The following is a 25,411-nucleotide window of genomic DNA, read 5'->3' as shown; positions in this document are numbered from 1 at the left end:
ATTCACTTCTTGGGGCTCTGCCCTGTATTCCATTGAGGCCATGTTAGGTTGCTTTTCCCTTCCTCAGAACCTCTGGAGCTCTCTGTTTGTTGATGTCAGTCTCTCTGTACTGTCCAAGAGTGGAGTGTGCTAAGGTGGAGTTTCGGTGAGGAGGAGACGTGACAGTTCTTACAGCCTTTTGAGTGGAAGCACCTGTGGAGTGTTTTCTAGATCTTTCACGGATTCAGAAACAATTTCTTCCGTTATAGTAGTGTATGAACACTTCATGTCTATGTTGACTCCATCAAAAAATATCCACCATACTTACCTTTACCTGTTTATTCTTTTCTGGATTGTGTATTGGATGCATTCAAGACTGCTAAATTCTCTTCCAGATTAACTGATGCTTGAACTGAATGACTGTTGTTAAGTCCCAAGAGTAGAAAGAATGCTAAGGTGATCATGGAGATACTTAATATAATATGTGTTTTTTCTTTTTTTGCTGGACGTCATAGGATTACAGTTATTACTCATGGAATCTCTACTAGCTGAAGTCCCTTTCCACAGTCAAGGCATATTTCCACATAGCATAATCTTCACAAAACAGGAACACACTCCATACAGTTGAATTAGAACCAATTTGAGCACATAACATGGAGCACTGTGAATATTTGTGTAAGACACGACTTTCTTTTTTTAAAAATATATTTTTTTGTAATAACTCCTTTTTCTAGCACCATTTATTCATTATCTTTGTCTTGGTAAATAGCCACCCAGGAAGATGCAAAAAGAATGAAAGGAAAGGCCCAAAGCGGCATGTGTGCACTGCCATCTATCTCCTTTCCCTTCCTCTGAGATTTTATATATGCTCTGTTTCAAAAGCCACTTTAAAAATAAAAAAGATGAGGGCGGTTGCAATCTGCTCTATGCAGATGAGGTATGGCCCTCAGGCACCTGCCAAACTTCTAATAAGCCTTCAGTTAGGCCTGATCATTGAGAAGCCAGATCCTTTCCTGAAGGGCAGAAATGGGTTTGCTGGACCACCTTTCTGCTCGTAGATATGGGTCAGGCCACAGCAGAGCACCGTCCCTGCATGTGCACGAGGCAAATGGGCCTCACATGGTGATTCCTTCTATTATTCTTGGCTTCTCATTGAGGACAGTGATGTTTCCAGAGGCCAGCAGGCCTGTGTCCTCTATACTATGGCTGGTTTGATAGGTCATTTTCTTGTAGATACCAAATGAAAAATGTCATTTATGTGAAACATGTCTATAAGCCTTACATTTGCAACAACAAATATCTCTAATTATCCAGAATGAATGTTTTTATAAGGATACCACTCACTTGAGTGAGTTGAAGTTTTGGATTATCAGGGCAGCCATTTTGAATGTTCCTGGGTGAGACATTACCATTCAAAAAGCTAGTAGGGACAGCAAAAATGAAAATCTCCATCCTCTTGTTTTGGACTCTGTTAGAATGTATTTTGTAGAAATAGTTTGAAGAAATATTGAATTTTGTAGGAAATGATTAAGGGTTTTTATGAACTAAGCTGAGACTGGAAGTTCAAAGAGTTAAAGAGTGGGGGGCCCATCCCAGTTGTGGGTATGTAAAGAGTTATGAAACATAACTAGTTTTGTCAGTTATTCAAGTCTAGCCCATAGTCAGATTTGCTAGATACCTAGTATGAACATATCTCATGTGAAGTCACTTCTTGATCATAGAAGAGAAGCAGACATAGACATAGAAGCAGACAATTGACATATTCTAGGTCATCATGGATATTCAAGAGAGGGAAGTAATTATGTTCCAGATGCAATATTAAACCATCACATGATTTGGATCACAAAGTGATTTATGTATGAATGACAGAATTACCCTTTCTGGCTTATTATAAGCATTATTATTATGGGCACCAACCCAACCCAATGTTGTGTTATGAAGTAATTTTGTAGAATGGGTAAGAATTGCAAAGCTTTTGTTTCTTATTTCTTTGCTTTTGGGAAAATACAAATTAAGTACTGAAATTACATGTCACATCGATGAAACTGGAAAGGAAATTTGCAATCCTTTTTGGTTCACACAGTTCCTAGAACATACTCATGTTTCCGTATAATTGTGCAAGGTTTTGTGGTTTTGCTTTTGCCTCTACTGAGTATCAGGATCAAAGAAACATGGCTATCTCCTGTAGACAGACTGGTTTTTGAGATATATCCACGTGTGTGTAAGAACTTCAGACTAATAAACAAGTGTCCATATGAATTTGACTTGCATGAAGTTAACTTATCACATGTCATATGTGATATATCAGGACTTAAACATTAATGAGCACTCTGTTTCTGGTACCAGTCAGCTTGATTTTGGTCAGGAGTGTGTTGGTTGACTGATTTCTTCTTGTGTAATTCCATGAGAAGTCCAAAGCAAATGTTCCATTCTTGATGAGTTAATAGAAAGTGAGTGGACATTTTTCATCTCCATGAATTATGGGATGTATTTATTAAAACAACAGAGGTAACACACACAAAACCCAGTAGTAGGATGGGAGAGTTAGTTAGTTGTTAGTAAGCCAGTTCCTGTGATTACCATATACACTACCCCATTCAACTCACCAGACTATTTAATTCTAAGTAAGTTTCACTGAGAGCAGAGAGTGAGCCTCCCCACTGTGGTGAAGTGGAGAGAATTAGTGTTCAGTTCAGGCACTCTGTGGGCATCAGTGCCATCCTGGGGGATATGGCAGATATCACCCACCACAGGGAAAGACTGAGCATCTCCTATGGATAGAGGAAAAGTAGTTCTATTGTCATTTTGAGGTCTTCCTATGTTTATTAATAATGGGATGATTTTGAGATTTCTGTTCCTTGATCTCACTTGTATCATGCATTATGAATAAAATGTATTTACATGTGTAGGTTATACTAAAGACTTTGAGGAGAGGAAATTAGTTGTGAAGGTATATGGATACTTTATTTACTCCAGTGCTGTAGATCTGAGAATACTTGTCCTAATAATTGGCACTATTTTTGCTAATGTAAGGGAATCCCTTGAGCAGTACCCCTTACCTAGCAATTTTAAAGTAGAGAACACAATTCTATTTATTCAAGTGTAGTCACTGCCTTAGTTAAGGTTTCTATTGCTGTGATGAGACACCATGACCACAGCAAATATTATAAAGGAACACATTTAATAGGGGCTGACTTGCAGATTCAGGAGTTTAGTTCATTATTGTCATGGCTGGAAGCATGGCAGGATGCGGGTAGACATGGTGCTGGGAATTATATATCCGAATCTACATACCGCAGGAAAAGAGAGTGACACTGGGCCTGGCTTTGAGCATCTGAAAGCTCCCCCCCCCCCCAGTGACACACTTCAATAAAGCCACACCTACTCTAACAAAGACCACATGTTCTAATAGTACTATTCCCTAGGAACCCATGGGGGGGTATTTTTATTCAGACCCCCACAGTTAGTCCTAGTTTGTAGTAAACAGTGTAGTTGGTAGAATGATACTTGGGTTTGTTTTCTTAACTTGGATTGAACTACATTCCCTTTTCTGATTGATTTAAGTGCCATTGTTTTGCTCACCAACTGGCAGTTATTCTGAATGTAGAGATTGTTTGCTATACTTAGAAAGTTAAAGAAATAAAGATCTCTCCCTGACAAAATAAAGTTGGGTGCTTGCCATTTTTTTAAAAGTAGAATTTTAATGAAGGACAAATCAACCCACCAATTCAATGTTGAGCTTGTATTCAGCATTGTCGTTTGAAGGCTTGATGCCTCTTTCAAAGGACATTAATCCAAGCCACCATGACAGGACCCATGTACTTGGGAGGCTTTTGGTTAATATGTCAGAGTTTAGTGGTAGGGAGATACCTGGGGAACCTCTTTTGTAATGCAGAGTATTGCACGGAAGATTCAGTAGAGGATACAGCCCCTGACCTTTTGTGCCTTTTGGAAGGTGTCTATAAATGCAGAGGGTCTCTGGTATAACTGGCAGAGGGCAGGTGACACTTCCTCCCAGACTGTATCCACTCCTAATAATGGCAGAATGGAGGGTAAAGGGGCTCTATGAATTCCTTTCAAAGGACATCCCAATGGCATATTGACGCCAAACAGACTCTACCTTCTAGCAGCCTATTTAGCTATATGTTCCTTGCTCGTGGGATTAGCCCTTTCATAATCCAGTTACTTCCCAGTAGTATTACCAGATGGAGAAACCAAGCCTTCAACCCATGAGCCGTTAAAGACATTTTCAAACCATAACACCAGATAGATAATTTGTTGTGTTAGACATTGACATTTTAGGATATTCAGTGTTTTTCTTTAGTGAAGGCAATTCTCCTTCAAAAACTTTCTAAAGAACTGAATGCTTACGTCTTTTGTGTTAACTTAGCATTCACGATTGCCAGTGCACACAGCTCTTAACATTTTGTTTGCATTTATTTACCTGTGCATGCACATGTCAGAGCATATACATGGAGGACAGAGGGTGATCCACAGAATCAGTTCTCTCACCACATGGGTTCTCAGGATTAGATGAAGCTTGTAATATGACAGCAAACATTTTACCTGCTGAGGCATCTTTTGGGCCCAACTTTATAATTTCCAGTGTAGTTCGACTTGTGTTCTTTTATTGTAACGGTCATCTTGTGAGTTGGGCACAGGGTTTCTTTGTTTCATTTAATTTTTCTTTTGCTTTTAATGCCTTGTGTTCTAGTAAAAAAAAAAAAAAAAAAAAAAAAAAAAAAAAAAAAAACAAAACAGGGGTTCAGAAAAAGCCATAGCCAAAGCCACCTCTCTGACCTCCCTCCTGCTGCCTTTCCATGAAATGGCCTTATTGGCATGAAATCTATTGTATTGTTGGCAACCTCTTGACTATGGGGATAAGGTTATTAAGGCAAGTTAAATTGACATAACCCTGACAGCATAAGGTCCAAATTTGATGAAAGTTTCTAATGTTTATTCATATACAAGAAGCTTTTCTTCACCTCCCATATTGCTTATTCAGTCCATGCCAAGTCCACATATCCAAGAAGAAATAAACTCGGTGACAATGCACTGTACCCCTTATCTTCAGTGCTATAATATTGCACTTTCTTATTAGTTGTCCTCACTGACAGTAGTGAGCATATTTTCTGGTGAATTAAGAACAAGGGAATCTGGGAATCATTTGGTTTTGTCTCTCCTCTTGTTGCGAATCTGTGGATACATCTCAGTCTTCTGGTCGTTGTGGTTTCATTTGCTTGTTTTATTTTTGTTTTTGTTTGTTTTAAGTGGGAATCCTAGGCAGTGATTCTCAAGCCTGGCTCCTCAGCAGCATCTTTTAGGGTCCTGTCCATAGAGGTTTTGTTTCATAGGCCAGGAAGAGGCTCATAATTGCTCTAGAGGTGAAAACAGAGCTCACTCTTTTAATGTGACCATGGGAGAAGAATTAGTTTCTACCTCTTTCCTTTGCCCCAGATTCTCACAAGGTATTCAATGTAATTGCTGTGGATAATTAATTGTATATATAATCAGGACAGATATCTAAGTTTCTCCTTCTTCAATTGCCCTTTAATTCATGTGACATTTTTCTGACATGACTGAATATTTTATGGGGCTCATATAAGCTGTCATCATTATTCATCACCATGTGTGTTGTGACTGTAAGTCTGCCTTTGATCCAGTTCAAGAAGCATTTGTCTGCTGAGAGTACCTCTTATGTATTGGGCCCTTGGCTTCTCTCATAGCCGTTAAAGTGATAGTGGCATATTTTAAATTTTGTTTTGCAGTATTTAAATATGACATTTCCAGAAATGCAAATGAAGGAGCTATCTGGACATCTCCAAGTGTGAAGTATCTGCAACCTGTAAATCATGTGCATTGGAAGACTTAATAGAATAGAATACTCAATGTGCATCTCATGTACATATGCAGGAAGGAGCATAGAGAGCTTTAAAATCATTAAAGTATTCTGAAGGGAACAAAAGCAAATATTGTCCAAATCAAAAGCATTTGTTACTTTCAGTGATTTCCTCCATATTTGCTCTCATGTCTTACAGCTACTTAGGAAATGACTGTGAGGTCTGTTGAGTTAGAACATGGATAAAAGTGTACAACATAGCCAGGTATGATGGTGTACACCTTTAATCCCAGCACTGGGGAGGCAGAAGCAGGAGGATCTCTGTGAGTTTGAGGCCAGTATGGTCTACAGTATGAGCTTCAGGACGGCCATGGCTATTGTAGAATTATCCTGTCTTAAAAAAACAAAACAAAAAGCTGCATGACATAAATGTGCTTCTTGCATTCATGTGGTCTCCTTTTCTTTGATAATTTACCTGACATCATAATAGTACCTTTAAAATCAGGTACTATGTAATCCTAGATTGTAGGAAGCAGAGTATTCCTAAAGGACTATTCTAGCGTATGTAATTGGGAGCATGAGATTTCCCAAGACTGCTGAGCCAAATGGTGGAGTACCTGCAAAGCCAGGCCCTCAGGAAACTCTACTACAGCTCTTTAGCTCCCCTCTGAAAAGACTATAGATAATTAACTAGGTTGTGCAATATGGAAGGTGATAGCAGTTTTAGCTCTTTAGTGGATACTTCTTATCCCAGAGCATACAGAAACACTAGCTAAGTATGTTTTGAAGAACAGCTATAGGAGCCTGGAGCAGCAAGTCTAAAGGTGTGTGTGTTCCCTGTGCCTTCTATTATTGGAGATATTGGAGGAAGATATTCAAATGCATTTCCAAATAGAAAGGAGGAAGGAGAGGAGGGGAGGGAAGAGGCAGAAGGGTTGAGGAGGGGTAGGGAGGGGAGGGGAGGAATGTTTGGGAGAAAAGAACAAGATTCAGGGTTTCTGTTACCTGCCAAAATTAGTCCTTTATTTTGAAATTCTTTCAGACAGTTGTTAAAACTAGAAACAATAATAAGAAAATCTATCACAGATGAAAAATTTCTAACCAGCGCTAGAACTGATCCCAAATAACTTCACATGACACTTTTCTCATTTGTCCTATTCCTCCATGTAACAGTTTTAAAGAGTACTCTTATGAAATAAATAACGAAATGCCAACCATTTTTTTTTTTTTTATAGCCTAGCCGATATTTTGGCTGTTTTTCAGGAGAATTGGAATTTTCAAAATTAAATAAAGGTTTATAAAATACCAACTTCAGAAAGTTTTATTTAATTTGTGGAATAATTTTGTTCACCCTCTTTCTTTCCTCCCCTCTCTTTCTCTCTGCAACAAGGCCTTTATTAATTTAGTCTAGTTACTTAGTGCTTATATTAAATAATCTAATAAAAATCAGAGTTGTAACATAACGTTTCCCAAATGTGAAGCAGCGTCTATTACATGGCACAAAATCTTTATGTTGCACAATGTAAAAACATGTATAATATTACAAGGCACTAAGTGCTACTGTATATGTATGTGCATGTTCTCGTGTGTGTGTGTGTGTGTGTGTGTGTGTAATGTTTCTCTACTATAAGGAGTTGACTATTTCTAAAAAGTTGAGAAATGCTGTTTATTGCCTATTGAAACTCTAAAATTAATTTTGGTTTTTAAATACCAATAATATTCCTTATAATTTCTTTGAAAATGTAGACATGATTTAAAAATCAGTCTTTAAAATTATTATTTTATGTGTTATGGGCATCTTGTCTGCATATATATCTATGTGTAGTATATGTGTGCCTGTTGTCTGTAGAGTCTAGAAGAGGGGCATCAGATCCCTTGGCACTGAAATTACAGATGGTTTTGAGCCACTATGTAAATGTAGGGAATTGAACCCAGTTCTTCTGCAAGAGCAGCGAGAGCTTTTAAAGGCTGAGCCATCTCTCTAGTTCCTTGGTTAATACTCTTAAAGAATTAAAATTTTGGTTGTTTGTGTTGGTAAATAATACTCATATTGTTGCAAGTGGATCAAATGCATGGGGAATGGAAATCATGTGCTTGGAGTTATGTAAACGTGTTCATGTAAGCATGTGTGCATGTAAGTTCATGCAGGTAAGCATGTGTACAGGTAAGCATGTGTGCATTGTATTCTGTTGATTTCTAGATAAATATTTATACACATAACAATAGAGCCTCAATATTTACCCTGAGTTGTTGCATTATTAGTTTTTGCTTAGTGTTTGGTTTCATGCTGTTATAAATGTAGGATTAAGTACATTATGGGTTCCCAGGCCAGTGTTGAGAGGTTTCATTAATTTGTATAATTTACAAAGGCAGCTGAATAAAGCAGAATTCCTGAAGAATGCTATTTTATTTCCATTTCCTTTTGCTTGAATGCAAAGCAGTTAGGAATAGTCTTGAAATTCATAGTGGAAGGTGTTGAAGAGGTCTGCTCCAGTAAGTTATGTTGGGGTTCTGCTAAACTATACACGAAGAAGAAAAACCGGTGTTTCAAACATTGCTTTCTGTTTGCCTTTTCTTTCTCTTTTCTCATTGAGTATCATTCCACTATAGGTTCAGCAATAATAACCACAATTTATGCCACTTCCCTGCTACAGTTTGATGATATACCATAGTCAGGCCACAGGTTAGAAGAATAGGCTGAGTTATTACGTACTGCTGGGTAGTGATTTCCTGTGAACTGATTTATGGATAAATAATTCTATGTTCTTATTATATAGGACAGTTTTTAATTTCTTTAACAAAGCATAGCCTAACAACAGAAAATTATATGCTGGAGCGGAGGGACCCAATCGCTCAGAGGAGGGTGAGCAGATGCAATCAATGTCAAGAGTTCTCCTGTTTTTACAAGGGTCTCATCAGCAGTTGGTGTATTGTGGAAATAATAGTGAGAACCAGAAGCCCCAAGGCTTAGTTATTCTGAGCCTGGAGTTTTTATTGACACTCTTTTGCTGAGATCTTTTCCAGGGAGTTATGAGATATATAAACTCCAGCCTTTGGATATTAAAGCTAATGTCTCACCCCCCCCCTTGGTTGAGTTTTCACTTTGGTTTTAAAATTAATGTCTGGATGCACCTGAAACAAAAGAAAGTTGAATTACGAGGGTACTGTTGATATCTTGCTCACTTGCATGCATCTGTCTCCTAGATGGATTTTTGTCAGCACCTCCCTCCACTGCACTTTGTACCATGAGAACTTTCATGCACTTACAGATGAAGTGACACAAACCTTCGTTGCATGATCTAGTTCTTGCATTTGAGGTACAGGAATAGAAATTATATCATCCCCGGCTTATTTGGGGAGTAGTTTCACTTAGTTATGTATTTAGCAATAGGAAGCTTCTTTATTCAAATCTTTACAGGATGCATTGGTTTATGTTTGCATACTTGTGACTCATAGAGACACATGAGAAAATTTTGTTTAATAGATGATTATCACTACAAGCAAACCCTTCTGAGTTCCTGTTGGTTATACTGTATATCACCACAGTTCACTTCCACTTTAAGTGGTTTCTCAAATCATCCATTGCATACTGTTCAGTTACAATTTGCAGAATCCCATACACTCTGATTTTTATATATTAAAGGTTAATAATTTGAAAGACAGAAATTTTGCTTTGTCTTTGCAGAGCATGCCCTTCCTCTTTGCCTAAAAATGATAAAAATCCTGTAAACACCAACACAAACACTATTGATGTTTCCTTTTGTGAAATGTCAACTCTTTGACTCTGGAAGGATATTACATTGAGAGAATGAAAAAGTGGTTCCCATTGTTGTATCTTCTTAATTTTAGACAAAAATTGCTTCCATTCCCAACTTAATTTTATGTCACTAATGGGAAATTTACCTACAATTGCATTTTGTTATTTGGTCTGAACGCATTATATAAAGAGTGAATTGGCATTCTGTAGTTTAGAATGAACAGATTTGTCTGGATATAAACAGTTTTATTTATATTGTGCTCAATTCAATCATGTTAACATTTGTATGAATTTCAACTCCAAAATAAAGGCCCATAATTTGTGACTCAAAGACCTTGAAACTGCATCTGTAATAGTCTTCAACACCAGGCATTTTCCTAATGTTTGCAGATGATGCTTTCTTGGAAATAGTGAAATGACTTGAGAGACACTGTTTGTGTCTGCAGTGGTTCCTTGTGGGGACCATTTTCCCCAGAGAATTTCCAGCTGTACCTGACTCTTCTACTTTCTGTTTACTCATTGGTTTCACTTACTACTTTTCCTCAGAATAAACGTCAATGCCCCTATTGGTCTATGACTGAGGGGGAACAAAGCCCTGCTGGAGGGACTTGTTCTGTCATTGGGTATGGGCCCAGGGGCTCATGCTTGGAGCAGGGGGGCTGAGTAGGAAGGGTCTAGCACTCTAAAACTTTACCAGATGAAGCCCGGTTCCTAGTCCTGGTTGGTACCCACTGATTTTTAAAGCCACTTTTATATAGGATGGTGAGTCCCTGAAGATGAACAAATGGTTCTAGAAGGTTCCTAATGTTGGGTGCAGTAGCTTACCTAATCCCTGCACTCATGAGGCTGAGGCAGGAGGACCATGAGTTTGAGAAAGCCTGGGCTACACAGTAATCAGACTCTGGCTCAAAAATTGACAAAGAAACAGGCAAGAAAGAAACCAAAGCAAATAAGAAGACTTGGTACCTGTAAAGTAACTTAAAGGGATTTTTAATAAAACTCAGAAACCAAGTATGGATGCTCTCCATGCAACTGTGTAGAGAAGAGATTACTTCAGGTGGGTTGCTTAGGGGAGACTTAATCCTAGGTTGGAATCTGAAGAATGTACAAGATTCTAGAAGTGACTATTGGGGATCAGTGCTCTAGAAAGGGTGAGAGTGTGGTGTCTATTCAGAACAGGAAAAGGGATCCCCATGTACTGAGGATCCACCGTGTGCCTGACTGGACATGTGCATATCTCCACCTTTGTATCAAATAATCAGACCCTCGTCAGTCATTTTCTCCTTCTATAGTCTGCAGCAGTAGAAGTGTACTGTATGCTGGTGACCCTGCCAGGATCACAGGATCATTGAGATCTTCCCAATTCCATGAATCAGGAACTGTCCCTAGGGGGCTTATGGCAATTTTTGTTTTGTCTTGCTTATCTACACTTCGGGATTTGGTGGCTTCAGCTTAAGGCTGGGATGACACTGCTAATTGTAATTAATCACACCTGCCCAGAATGTTGCAGCAATCTTTTACTCCCCCTAAAGTGGTTTTCCATTTTCATCCAGCCCTCTTCCAGGAGTCATCTGTTACAGCTTTGCTTAGGTGCTATTATGTCCTCACTCAGAAAATTGCAAAGTCCCCCCACCCCCACTGTTTTTTTTTTTTTTTCCTTTTTGAGCATCTGTTACATTGCAATCCCTGTGCACTGAAACCCTCATTAGTAATGCAGAAGATGGGCCTAGTTATTACCCCCTCTTTATAGGCAGGAAAACTGGTATGTAGAAAAAATAACAACTGGCCCCAAATCTCAAAGTTTGTACAAACTAACCCCCGACTTGCTGCTAATTACCAACCTACACTGGGATGACTGGGGCAAGCATTCAAAACCATCTGCAATGCATGTTCTCTCTCCCAATCTTTCCTTAGGACAAAACTTTATACTAAGGGCTTTGCATAGAATACATATATTTTTTCCTTTTAGGGAAGTCCTTTTTTTTTGTTTTAAATTCCATTTTACAGATGAGCAGATTGAGGAATGGGGATATTAAGTAACTTGCTAGAGTCACATGTTCAGAAGCCATTGGAAGCCAGGAATCAGCAGCAGCAATTTCCCTGGAAGCCCGAATTCATTCACAGTTGCTGTGGTGTACTGCTTCCCAGTTTGATTTCTTTAATTAACATTTGACTACTATTCTAAGTAATATTTTTGTCATATTTTTTTAATCAGGGAAGGAGGCTGTTCCAAAGAATATTTTCCAAAGTGGATTAATACATTAGACAGACAACCCGCTTGGAGGGAAGGTACATTGAAGAGAGCCACTCTAGCCCTTCTGCCCAGATAGACAGTTGAGTCTACTCTGTGACCTCTAGACAGTGCAGAGAAGGAAAAGCTTGCCCTGCCTCCCTTGCCTGAGAGAATAGCATGTGCCCTCTGTTCCCTTGAAGATGTAGAAACCAGCTTGGATCAGATGCTCTGTGTGTAGGTATTCAGGGATGTGAAGCACCTGTGTGTCTAGTTCCAGCCCAAACAAGTCTCCTTCTGGCTCGTCAAGGTGGGGAGGGAGTTCACCTAAATGGAGATAACTATCTTCAGTCTATTACTTCCTGAACACACACCCCTGAAGGAAAACTGGATATGATTTATTTTTACATATTGGGTAACTTTTTGTGTGTTTTATGCTTTTGAAATAGACTCTCATTATGCAGCCCAGCCAGCTTTGGATTTTTGGTATTTCTCTTTCTTGTTGGGGTCACAGGCATGTGCTATCATACCTGGCTGTGTGTCATGTACATGTGTACTCAGGGTGCATATGTATGTATACATGCATGTGAGCATGTACACATCTGCTCACATGTGAGTAGTGTCTTCCTTTGTCACTCACTTTATTTTCTGAGATAGGGCTCTCAAAGTGGCTGGCCAGTAAGTTTGGGGATTGGCCTGTCTTTGCATCCTACCACTAGGTTAGAGGTGCACACCACCATGCCCAGCCTTCATGAGTGCTGAGAATCTGGACTCAGGTTCTGATACTTACACAGCAGGCACTTTCCTGACTGATCCATCCCCACTTGGTGGTGACAGAGTCTTACCGTATGGCTAAAGCTAGCTTCAAACTCACTTATAGTCCAGGATGGCTTTGAACTTACTGGGATTATAGGCATTTACCACCATGCCTGGCAAATATACTTTACATACAAGAAAAGTATTCATATTAAGAGGCTGGTTTGATGGATTTTGATTAATTTTATACTCATGCAGCCACTAGTCCAAACAACCAAACCCTTCCCAGTGAATACTCTTGCCTGCCCCTCTCAGACTCACTTCTGTTCCCATAGATTAGTCTTGCTTCTCTTGGATTTGATATAAATGAAGTCACACAGCTATATTTGGTTGTGTCTGGCTGCACCGTGGAATGTTCCTTAAAAATAAAAAGGAATGAACTACTGACCCACAAGGCAGGATGAATGACCCAGAGAATTGTCCCTGGAAGTTTGTGGGGTTCATTTTCTTCAGATTACCTTCAAGGTCACAGTAACTCAAATACCTGACAGATCCTTCTCTGCCAACCAGAGAACACAACCATCCACATTCGTTTTCTCCTTTATTTTCTCATAATTAAAAGAAATACACCTTTAGGATATGGTCAGTTTATATTTAACTTGTGGGTGACCAGGATAATGATTTTTTTTTTTAAGAGGAAGTGAAAATTGCACAATGATTTTCTTGCAAAGGTAGTAGGTCGGGAATGTTATGTGTTCTCATGTTTTTAAATATGGCTAAGGCCAGGGAAGTAGGAAGGAGGCAGATATGCTCTCTCCAGGGTGGCTGTCCAGCAGGCCTGGGATGCTCATTTCACATCTCCTCTGAGCTGTGTGCTGTGCACTTTTCATTGTCGGGAGAGGAAATGTGAGGGAAACTATCCCCCACAAAAAAACAGCTTTTCTTGGCAGGGGAAAGCTGACTTACGGCGCCAGAACTGGAGACATACGGCACCGTGAATGAGAGTTGCGCTGCCGTGCTGGGGCCGCGTCCAGGCACTATTTATACTGTAGCATATTCAGAGCAGATTGTTAAGTCTTAATACTGAAACAGTGCATCATTTTAATATTTTTGTTCTGTTTCTTCCCTGTTTTCAAGCATTATGTCAGGCATTGCACGTTCATTTATTTCATCTTGGACAGGACGTGCCCTCACCAGGAAGGTCATTTCCTGCCCTTAGAGTTTTGCCTCCCAGTCGCAGAGTCATTTTGGGGATCTCTGAAAAGTACCTTTGGGTATACAGGTGTTCTCTTTCTTCAGAGATAAAAATATATGTATTTTAAAAGAACAATGTGGTTAGACTCACCTGTATTGCCGAAAGGAAAAATAAAAATGCTGTTTTTCTTTTATCTCTAAAACATAACATTTTTATATGTGACAATTTCTGTCACCCTGTGGGGACCATCAGAGTTTTCATAGCATGGAAATAAAATTTTTGTTACTCAGTGTTGTTTGTGAAATGTGTTTCCCTCTCTCTCTCTGTCTCTCTCTGTCTCTCTCTCTCTCTCTCTCTCTCTCTCACACACACACACACACACACACCCTTCTCCTTCATCAAATTTCTGTGTGCCTTGCACTCCAGACCAGAGGGGCTCATTCAGTGGATAACTAACTTAACATTTCCCTTTCTGCATGCTGCCTCGTTTTCCCATGAATCTTCCTGCTGCAGTGGGAGTTACTGCTCTTTGCAGCCCCAGCTAGTCCTAGAGCTTTGTTCTGTTCATGATCTAGGTTTACCACAGACAGCAGGAAACCTACAGGGGAAAGGTACTATTGTCATTCTAAAATGAACCCAGGAATAAAAACCAAGAGGCAGCTGAAGGATCTTTGCTATTCTGAGCTATGGCACTTGGGCCATAAGGCAAGGTGAGCACTCCTCCAGGGGCTGCAAGCTCAGTGTGCCTTGGAAATCACACCACATTCAAAATGTGACTGAGTGTGGTGCCTTCACGCAGTTTTCTTGTTCAATTCAAAACTGTGTCTTATATTTAGGTGAAACTTGCTTTTTTTTTTCCTTTTTTTTTTTCTTTCTTTTTTCTTTATTTTTGTCTATGAAATCAGCAATCCTGTATATTTAGCATCAGTCTTAAGTTAGACTGTGAAACAAGACTTTGGAGACAGGAAAATATCCGTATGGTTTTCTAAGTAATGTAAGGCACAGAAAAACAAAAAAGAACCAATTGTCTATAACTAAACCTCATCCTTCCCATTCCTTATCTCCTCTGTGTAGTTCAGGTGTCAGCCAGAAAAGAATGAATGCGTCATTGCACTGGGCTGTAAACTCTCAGAGTGGGTGTTCGATGTTGACTCTTGAATGACCTTCTTGACATTGAACAAACTGTGGAAGGGTTTAATAAATAGCAGATATATGTTTATGATGTTTTTCTTCCCTGTGCAGGAATAATCAAGCTGGGGAGGTGGAATCCTCTCCCCCTTAGTTATGTGACAGACGCCCCTGATGCGACAGTGGCCGACATGCTGCAAGATGTCTATCACGTTGTGACGTTGAAGATCCAATTACAAAGGTGGGTATTTCTGACCGTCTGTCTACTTCCTGTCAGAGCTGCATTCACTGTAGAGATCCGCTTATCTCCATTAATTTCTAGACAGTGGGCGAAATGAGAGGAGGGGAGGGGAGCAGGGGATGCTTCACCAGGCATCTTTATAGTCCACATTCCAACTGGTTTATTCTGTTTTCAGAGGCAGTGAACTGATCACCCAAGGGGCTGCTTGATAAATCATTAAAAGTTTCCAGGGCAGGTGAAAGAGGGCTCTGCACAGCCCCTCTCCCTGTGGCTTCTCTTGGCTTTTTCACAAGCCAGCCGTAGAGAGTCCAAGGCATCAAATCCTTCTGCTGCCTGAGAGTTTTCTTCTTTTTTCCATGGCATTGGAGCTTTCTTTCTCACTGTGGTGGCCACTCCGTGAAAGGCAACCTGTGATCTGTAGGGGGATCTGGGATGCTGTGTGCCCTCACCATCTAGAGGCTCTCTGTACCCTTTCATTGTAAAGTGCGTGCAAATTATGTCTTAAGTGCTGGTGTCCTTCCATGTATGATTTTTAAAAGGTTTTCTCCTTTAGGAGAAATTTTACTTCAGTAGGGACCCACCACTCCTATTCTTTCCCAGGATTCTTCAGGGTCTTTTCTAAGTTAGTATTTGACTGGGAAATAGCTGCTCTGATTTTTTTCTGGGAAAGCTGAGCCTTCACTCTTTGGCTTTGATGGAAGTGTGCTGATGGTTAACCTTAGGAAGACCCATAATGCATCTGTGCTGGGAAAGTGCATCCCCACGGTGCTATGTCATGTCACCAGTGCTTTGGAAGAGCTGATGTTCAGAAACAGGACTTCTCCATATTCATCAGCACAGTGACAGTGGCTCTTAGTATTGGGGGGCCACCCCTGCTGGGGTATGTTGAGGTCTGTAGAAGGAGCTTGCTCCTCTTCCCTCTCCTGGGAACTTCCTAGATGTCCTACTGTGATGCTGACACACAGCACTTGCGTCCCCTGCGGCACAGGTCATGGTTGTGGGTCACCGGTTACTCATTCATGCTCTGTTCTGCAGTTGTTCGAAGTTGGAAGACTTGCCTGCGGAGCAGTGGAACCATGCCACAGTCCGCAATGCCTTAAAGGAACTGCTCAAAGAGATGAACCAGAGCACATTAGCCAAAGAATGCCCTCTCTCCCAGGTCAGTGCCTCCAGGTGGCATCTTCTCTGTGTCCTCGCTATAGTCACACTGCACTGTGTGGGGGGCCGGGGCGGGGGTGATGGTGGCGTGGCTGCTGGTAGAGAGTGTGTTGCTTTCAGTTTTAGAGTCCAAGTCATCATTTCAGGGATAGATTTCTAATGGCTTAAAAATCAGTGAGAATGTATGAAAACACTTGCCAAATGTAATCACCAACTTTCCCTAGGACAAAGACGCCATGCTACAAGAGTTCAAGCACAGGGTTTTATTTAATTAGGGGAAAAGGATTGTAAAAGGGGGGAAAGAAGAGGGGGGAGAGGCTTCTGGGGACAGGAGTGGAGAAGACAGGCAGAGAGAGAGAGAGAAAGAGAGGGAGGGAGAGGGAAAGAGAGGGATGGAAGTTGGTCAGGGCCTTATTAAAACGGAACATAGTGAATGTGCACAGGTGTTGCTCTTAGTGGCTGCAGCTGAGGGTGTATCCTGTCAGAATCCAAGGACAGGCCAGTACAGATGCCTGAATACTAACAGTCATGACAGTGGATCTCTTAAGTTTCATGTTGAAGCCTCATCTGCTGGTTAAGTGACAGGTTGAGACCTTATAGCAGACCTCTGGTTCCAAGTAGACATTCTTGGTGGTTGCCTTATTTCATTTGCAGGATAGGTTGGTATGCTTAACCTTTACATCTTGGTTTGATTAGGTTATCCTTAGCCCTTTAGGGGTTGACCTTTACAGTGGAGACATTTGTAGAGGGTTTTGTTTTTGTTTTGTTTTTAAATAATGTTGCCACAGAAAGTGCATCATTAGAAACAATAATCCACTTTTTGTGTGATCATACCCTAAACAAAACCATGAAAACAAGAATAAGTGCTCCAAGGAACCAAAGCTAAGTCATTTTTGGTTTTCCTGCTGGAACTTGGCAGTTATAAAAAGGCTCCAGTGGGTAGTATATGTTTTCTTGAACATCCCAGTGGCCTATAATTTACAAAAGAGACCTTAAAGGCAAAGGAGAGGAGCAGGGAAGACCATAAAAAGACAACAATTGCAGCCTGTATATGTGAGGGGAAGTCTGATTTAGTTGTTCTGTCTGGCCAGATGCTGGCCGGGGAAGTGTAAGTTGTCATTGTGTGTCTGTGTATTTATTTTGTATTTCACCTTTCACAGTATGCTTAAATTGGGATAGCCTCTTCCCAATGCCTTTGTGAGTCACAGCTTGACTGTTGCACACACAGGTTCTGGTGTCTCATTTACTCTTAGCTTTTGACTGCAAAACCTCAGGTCTTGAGAATTTCGCTCACTTAGATCAGCAGAGCTGCCCACTGTCTGCTCAACATGGGTTCTTACGATGGCCAACAGGGCTGACAGTACAGACAGCTTTCTTAACTGAAAGTTGCAAGGGAAGACATAGTTTTCAAAGCCATGCTCCTTCCACTGTTCTCAGTGTCTTGACAGAAGTTTCATTTTTTTTGTTTGTTTATTTTCTTTTTTGGTGGTAATATATCTGAAAGAAGGTTAGTCTTTCAATTTTTTGAAGTCTGTAGGTGAATAATATTGAGTCCATTCTCAATACTGTGTGACCATCACCCATCTGTGTACAACTCTTGTCACCCCAGACAGTGTCTGTAACCTCTGGTAATAATCCCCCAATCTTCTCTCATTGGGCATATGTTGTCCTCATTCCCATACAAGTGGAGCTTGGAAAAGATGGGAGAAAGCCATCAAATGACACTGGATGAATTTTATAGGACAAGGGAATGCCTCCAAAATAATCTTTTCCTTTTGCTGCTCTCAGAGTATCATTATAATCTTGTGTTTGATGCACTGTCTAGAACACCACAAACCAGCTTGAAAAGGCTGAAAGTGAACAAAGAGGTAGCATGTCACTCACTGCCTGCAGTTTGCACTTGGATAGTACGTAGACAAACCAGGAGACACCATCCTCTTCCCTCCCACAGGGTATTCTCACTGGTAGAGCATCTACCACTCATTCACTGGTTTTCAAAAGTTCTTTCATAGAAACATAATATGTATCTGCCTCTCAGTAACTCTAAGAATCAGATTGCTATTCACACAAATCAGCCCCACCATGCCAGTAGGAATGTGGCGAAGGCTATCCAATCTTTTCATCTTTCATTTCGGAGGAAAGGGAGGTGCCTAGGATTCTCTGTCTTTCCGAGTTTCTTGTACAAATCATGAGGCGAGTGGAGGCGTTAGCTTTTCCTTATTTCCCATTGATTTTTTGCTTTTGTTTTAAGACACGGTCTAGCTGTGTAGCCCTGGCTGCCCTGGAATACATGGTGATCACCCTGCCTTTCCCCTTGAGTGCTGGGATTAGAGAAGGGTGCCACACACCAGCCAGCTCCAGAACTCCTTTAGGTCTCATCCTTTTTCTGGAGTTCTAAAGTCAACCTTGACTGGCTCATGAGGGACTAGAAGTCACCACTTACTTGTTCATCTTGTTTTGGAGACAGGGTCTCACTTTGTATGTAGCCTTGCCTCGACTGGTATGGGATTTGCTACATATAGATCATGTTCGGCCTGAATTTACAGAGTCCTCCCGCCTCTGAGTTTTAAGTTCTGGGATTACAGGCATGTACTCCTATCTATACTCATCATCTTTCCCCCGAGTACACAAAGCTCATGTAGCTCAGGCTGTCCTCAAATGTGCTTTGTAACAGAGCATTTCCCAGTGTTCTGCATCCCCAGTTCCTGTGCTGGGATTACATTATGTGTCGCATCACACCTACCTCCACTTATGCTTTAACCTGGTTTCTTATTTCGTCTGAAAAACAGCTGAAGAATTAGTTAGTTGATGGAAGTGGTAGTGGAGGTTTCCTTCTTCTCGTTAGTCAGCTTCTCTTCTTAAGAAACCAGTGAGAGGATCCGGTGGGTGAAGGTACCTGCCACCACGCCTGAGGGCCCACACGATAGAAGGAAAGAACTGGATCCCTGCAAGTGGCCCTCTGACCTCCACACGCTCACTGTTGCACACTCCTCCACACAAGCTAAATAAAGAGCTAGAAATGTGATTGAAAATCTAAGTAGTACAAAAGAGGGTGTGTGAGAGGGTGAGGGCGGGGCAGGGGTGGGGTGCTTGTGAGTATGAGATCAAGCAGGCCGGTAGTGGGGGGCACCTCCAAGGTCATCTACCTTTGGCCAATGAGCTTTCCCAGTTTGAGTCTCTAAGCCCTCAGTTTGGAAATGAAACCACACTTTTAATCAGGTGTGACATCTGTTGCCTGGGTTAGCTTAAAAAAAAAAATGCATTTAAAATTTATCTCAGGAACCTAAAAGAAACGTATTTTCAGACATGGCAATCTGGCTCAAGTAAGTATAGTTGGTCATGTGTCACTTAGTGATGAAGATTAATCTTGAGAAATGAGTCTTCCGGTGATTTTACCATCATGTGACCATACAGTATGTGCTTACAAAATTCTAGATGGTCTAGAAGGTCAATCACTCAGTGTGGCCATCTGATGTAATCAAGGGATGTAGGACATGAGAGGTGTACAAAAGTCTTACTGCTGAGGTATATGGCTTCCCAGCAAATTTCTGTATCAGGAGAACACAGTCTGAAAAAGGAAGGAGAGAACAGTATTTACAGGAGCCAGTACCAGAGCTGTTGGTGGTCATTGCCAAATATTGGTTATTAGTATATAATTGTTTGTGCTATTGTGTTCAGTGACTGGCAGTGTAGTGGGATTTTTTACCCTAGCATGACTGCAAAAACATAGGAATGACACATTTTGTTACAAAGTTATGTCACTGGGTGATGGATGTTTTCCCACTCCATTATAGTCTTTCAGGGCCACTGCTATGTGCTGTCTCTCATTGAGTAAAACACCCTTCACAGTACATTACTATATTGACTGGATTCTGTTCTCTTGTGGGCTTTGGATTAGAATAATTTCAAATCAGATAGTTGACTTTGGAGGAACTCAAACAATTCTAATATATTTAAATTCTCCAAGTATCTTATTTATTCAGTTTTAAATTTTTTTTTTTTTTGAGACAGTGTCTCACTATGTAGCTCTGGCTGTCCTGGAACTCACTAAGTAGACCAGCCTCGCCTTAAACTGACAGATACCTGCCTGCCTCCACTGGGATTGAAGGTGTATACTACCATGCCCAACAAGTAGTATTTCATTTTAAGGAAAAATTGAGGCTGGGAAAATATCTCAGTGTAAAAAAAGTACTTGCTATGCAAGCATGAGATCCCTTTCCCCCAAACCCATGTAAAGCCAGTCATGATAGTAGACACCCGTAATCCCAATGCTCCTAGCATCCGTGTCTTTTTCATTAAAAGAATTACTTCCAAATACAAGTAGCAACCATGTGTTGTGAAAGGCTAAGTTGGCTACAAAATAGTACACATGAATCTTTATGTTTAAAATTTCATAATACATCATCATAAAGGATTCTGAAAATTTCAAGTGTTTCTGAGTTGGATAGGCATTTTAAGCCATCTGATTTATTATAATACATAGTGCTATTCATAAGATAGGTGTACCTACAATCTGTAGCTACAGTCACTGCTTACATATATATGTGGTGTATATAGCCATAGGTTGTGTTGAAGTAGAATGTGCATGGAGGCTGCTGCAGGCATCTATTATGAAGGCACCCTCATCTCACCTCGCTCATAACCCACTACCAAGACAAGTCAGGCATGCCTTAGAAAGGCAAAGCCATTTTAATATCAGCCCCAAGAAAACAGTTCATTTTCAGTGTTAGAAATATCAATACACATATCTCCCAGGTTATTTTTTAATCTATGTTACTGTACAGTAACATGGATACTCCAGCTTTGCTTGCATCCTGGATTGAAGAAGTTGACTGAGCTCTTCCCCATTTGCCAGAAAGTTACAGGGATCCAAAGACTCCAGCTTTCTGGGTTGTTCTGAACTGAGTAGGAAACAGAAAAGAATTGTAAAACCACACACAGTTTATAAAGCAGGAAGAAGAGATGTGTAATGTCAGGGTGGAAGGTGAGAAAGATTTTAATCAGTATTCATCCTATTCTGCCTTCACTATCTCATCTAGTTTAAGATGCTATTGACAGGCTGTGGGAATATCAATAGCTCGCTGGTAGACTGCTTGCTTGACATATGCAAAGCTTTGAGTTGCATCCCCAGTGGCACAAAAGATAAAAGGTGGTAAGTGATTAGAAGATATACTCCCGTGTCTATGATGTTAAATTGCTTAGAATGATCTCGAGTGAGGCATAAGGCACATTGACATCCTCTCTGTCTCAGGACCTATCTCTGGAAAATACTGCTTTTCATAGAGTAGAAGGTGCATGTGCTGGATCTGTGTTAGGCCCTCACAGCTTTGTGTATCACTAGCTGAGGTTGGAATTTCTAGCAGCAGGATGATCTGAACTACTGTTCAGGGCATCTCATCAGGGCCTCATGATATAGACTCAGAGCAGGAGAATGCAATTGTCTCCGTTAGGTTTAGAAGATGCTCATGTTAGAAATGGGGTAATCCTGCAACATGACCTCTGCTGTGCACTGTTTCTAAAGTGTACCCGTGTTTTTAAGTTCTCATGATGGTATGTAACAATTTACTTCTAAAACTACTGAGTTTACACTATGCAAAGAGCTAATATGAATAATTGTACCACAAGCTCAATGAAATTATTCTGTCATTTCAAAGTTCCATTAGCCAGCGAGTGTCACTTTTTGCTACCTAATTCCTTTCCTTAATTCATAATTGAAATCTATTCTGTATTTGGTAACAGCAGAGATATTCATTTATCTAGGGAAGAGTTTGACAGAGGTAGGTGCCCAGCTTCCTGCTTTTTGAAGGAGTTGTGGTAGTTTGTGTCTCTGGTGATAGAGTCAGAGGAGGATACCTCTTCCTGCCTACAGAGGCTCACAGTGGCCTTGTACAGCACCAGGGGAACAGGAACAGAGTCCAGAGACAGGCTTGAGAGTGAGGGAGATGGAGAATGTCTGGGATCAGAGCGATGAGGGCTGTAGCCTCACCTTCCGGGCCAGAAAGAGTTAAAGGACAGCTCTAGGAAGTCCTTGACTGCTTTCTAGACCAGCCTATAAGAGGGTGTCTCACTCTGACTGTCTATCCTGTGCCTTCCCAGAAGTCAACATTCATAAGGAGAGAAAGAGACTGCAAGCATGTTTGTGAGTTCACACCCCAGTGTGGCTGTGGCAGGCAGCTTTTATTAGGTAGCTTTCATGTTAGAATTTCTATTATTATGACATTTCAGTTTGGCATTTCAGAATTTCATCCCTGTCCCTTCATGTGCTAAATTACTGTGACTCAGATATCCCACATCAGAACTATGTGAGACACGAAGAAGAAGGAGGAAAAAAAGAAGGACCAGAGATAGAAGCTGGTCGCTTTCCTCAAGGTCCCACTGTCTAGGAAGAGCAAATGATGTCAGTCTAGAGAGGGAGCTAACACAGCCTCTGTGCACAGCTTTATTTGGTTAGGAAGCAGGGTGGGCTGAGGCAGAGTCTGGGGGGAGCACCAGGCAAGGGCATTCTAAGTCCTTGGAGATACTTCTGTGCGGGTGTCTCTGTGCTGTGTTCAGACCGAGTGCAGAGTTTTCTCTACCATCTTCCTGTAAAGCTCGACTGGGGAAGGCTAGGCATCTGCTTGTGGAAAAGGCCAAAGAGGTTTCCATGGATTGAATTAGGGATTCCTTCCTCTCTTCCACGTCTGCGTCTGCACAGTGATGAATAAAGAAAGCAATTCTGATGTTTTAAATGTGGGTCTGTCTGCTGGAGGTTGAACCTCCAGCTAAGTACCTCGCTTTGATCCATTGCCATCTTCTTTATCTCTCCCACCATTATTAGAACTTCAAAGGCCATTAGAAGTCCTAAGATTTCCTGAACTCTTCCATGTTGGGGATGACATTTCTTCTTCTTCTTCTTCTTCTTCTTCTTCTTCTTCTTCTTCTTCTTCTTCTTCTTCTTCTTCTTCTTCCTCCTCCTCCTCCTCCTCCTCCTCCTCCTCCTCCTCCTCCTCCTTCTCTTCCTCCTCATAGATGAGACTTAGAGGCATGATCTCCAACCTCATGCACATCATTAGGATGGCTTGATTGAGTGTTAGTGCTTATTTCCTGTTACTCAGCATTTCTGGAAATCAAATCGATATGAAGTGAACATATGTAATGTCACAGTCAGCTCAGGTATGAGTGTGCATCTGCCCAGAGTGTTGGTAGTCAGGAGGTGTCTCTCTATAGGACATTCAAATCAAGATGGTGCAATTAAAAGTCCCAGTGCTGCTGCGGTAGGCCATGCTCCCTTACTTCTTTCTGACCCCAGAGACAAACAACACTGAGCCAGGAGGGGAGGGAAGAGCAGGACCGTTGTAAATGTGAGCACCCAGACAGCTTTAGCTTTGATTCATTTTTGGTTGAAACACAGTGGAAGTGTTAGGTTTGGTTTCCCCTGCTCAAAAATAGCACTGTCAAGTTTTTCATTTGGTGAATTTTCACACAAGTGATAATCACACGTTTCTATAAATTATATTAATTTAACTGATTTCCCTAAACGTTGTTCTGCAGTGTGTAGCACGGATGTTCTCAGATTCTTGGCTGGGTAAGCTTGTTGCAGTTGGAAGAATAACAGAGAGACATCTGAAAAGCATTATCTGGATGGAGGGTGCTGGAGCTTCTGATGTCACCTTGTGCTCTGGCTCAGCAGAGCCGTCCGTCTCTCTATCCCTCGGCATTTAATCTGCATGTCCTGCTTCTTCCATCTTTGACAGCATGCTAGGCTTGGCTTTTGATTTAGAGCATATTCTTATTCTGTCTACTTAGGGATAGTGAGCTCAGGTCATCCTGTTGGTTATTAAATGTTCATTCTGCAGAGGAGTCATCACTTTAAGGTTAAAAGACAAAGAAAACTGGCATGGGCTGTGGTGTGTCCCTTGTTGTCTTTAAAAAACGAGGAATATTCATGCGTATGGAAACTAATTAATTTTCTCCTTCTTTTCAGAGTATGATTTCATCCATTGTAAATAGCACATACTATGCCAATGTGTCAGCAACCAAGTGCCAGGAGTTTGGGAGATGGTATAAAAAGTATAAGAAGATTAAAGGTAACCTCATTTTTTTTTTAAAGTTACTCTTTAACATAGATGTTAGTTGTAGCTATTTTTTAAAACACACACACACACACACACACCCATACACGAGCATTTATAAAGGCGAGATTCTTCACATTTCTGCCATAAAATTCAACCCTTAAATGTAAGATAGTATTAGTACTACAAGAAAAATTCTTAGCATAATTTATCAACTTTGTGCTTTTCAACAGTACTCCTGTGAAGGCCCAAATCCATTAGGATGGAACTTTAGAAGTTTTATTTCAAATAACATAACACTTACAGCTTGACTCCTGATTAACACAGCCAGTAAAATGGCTGGCTAAACATCAGGGGAAGCTTTGGTTAGAAACAAGGTTTCCATGTGTTTATTTAGAGACAAACCCTGAGCCTTATAAGGCAAGGTTTCTATGGTCTGACCTATTTGAACTCAGATATAGGTCTTTAACTTGCTAAGTGTGTGAACTTGGTTAATTTATTTAATCTCAGCAAGATTCAGTATCTTCATCTAAAAATTAGAAATGAAGAAAGTGTCCAGACCCTTTACTAGTTGTGAAGACCAAATAAGGTAATATTGATACAAAATTAATTCTCAATTATAGCTATGGTATAATAATAATAATAATAATAATAATAATAATAATAATAATAATAATAATTGTTAGTAGTAGCAGGACTAGAAGTAATACATGAAAAAGTATATGTGGCCTTGAACACACAGCTCTTTTACATAGTAAATATGCTATTTAGACTGCCTAGCTTTTTAAATATATTGGTGTTATTTTACCTTTGGAAACATATTAATGTAGAAATCTTTTATTCTTTCTGATTAAGGTAAATGTGACTAGTCTTTGAGATTTGGGGTAATTGTTGCTGATGTTTGAGGGCCATTCCATTCTATAGTTTGCAATATTGTGACACCGTCCATCAGGCTTTATTGTAGGTGTTCAGTCTTGTTGTCAGCTTATTGCCCCCACTCGGGAGCCACGTGATGATCTGGTGGGTGGGTAGACATGAAGGATGAATTGAGTTTTATTATTTGCAGGCTTCCTCAGG

The 25,411-nt window shown here is 40.6% G+C and overlaps 1 protein-coding gene across 2 annotated transcripts in view; it reads left to right on the top strand.

The window, feature by feature from the left end:
- The window catches only part of Satb2 (SATB homeobox 2), a 164,582-nt gene that overhangs the window by 54,026 nt on the left and 85,145 nt on the right, over positions 1 to 25,411 (top strand). For both annotated transcript variants that reach the window (XM_051190227.1, XM_051190228.1), the window contains exons 4-6: positions 14,999 to 15,125; positions 16,161 to 16,284; positions 24,247 to 24,349. In XM_051190227.1, coding sequence (XP_051046184.1) covers positions 14,999 to 15,125; positions 16,161 to 16,284; positions 24,247 to 24,349 — 354 coding nt within the window. The remainder of the gene's footprint in view (positions 1 to 14,998; positions 15,126 to 16,160; positions 16,285 to 24,246; positions 24,350 to 25,411) is intronic.

Source organism: Phodopus roborovskii, unplaced genomic scaffold (genome assembly GCF_943737965.1).
Source record: "Phodopus roborovskii unplaced genomic scaffold, PHOROB, whole genome shotgun sequence".
Classification (NCBI taxonomy): domain Eukaryota; kingdom Metazoa; phylum Chordata; class Mammalia; order Rodentia; family Cricetidae; genus Phodopus; species Phodopus roborovskii.
The sequence above is the reverse complement of the archived record's forward strand: the minus strand, read 5'-3'. Positions and strand labels throughout refer to the sequence as shown.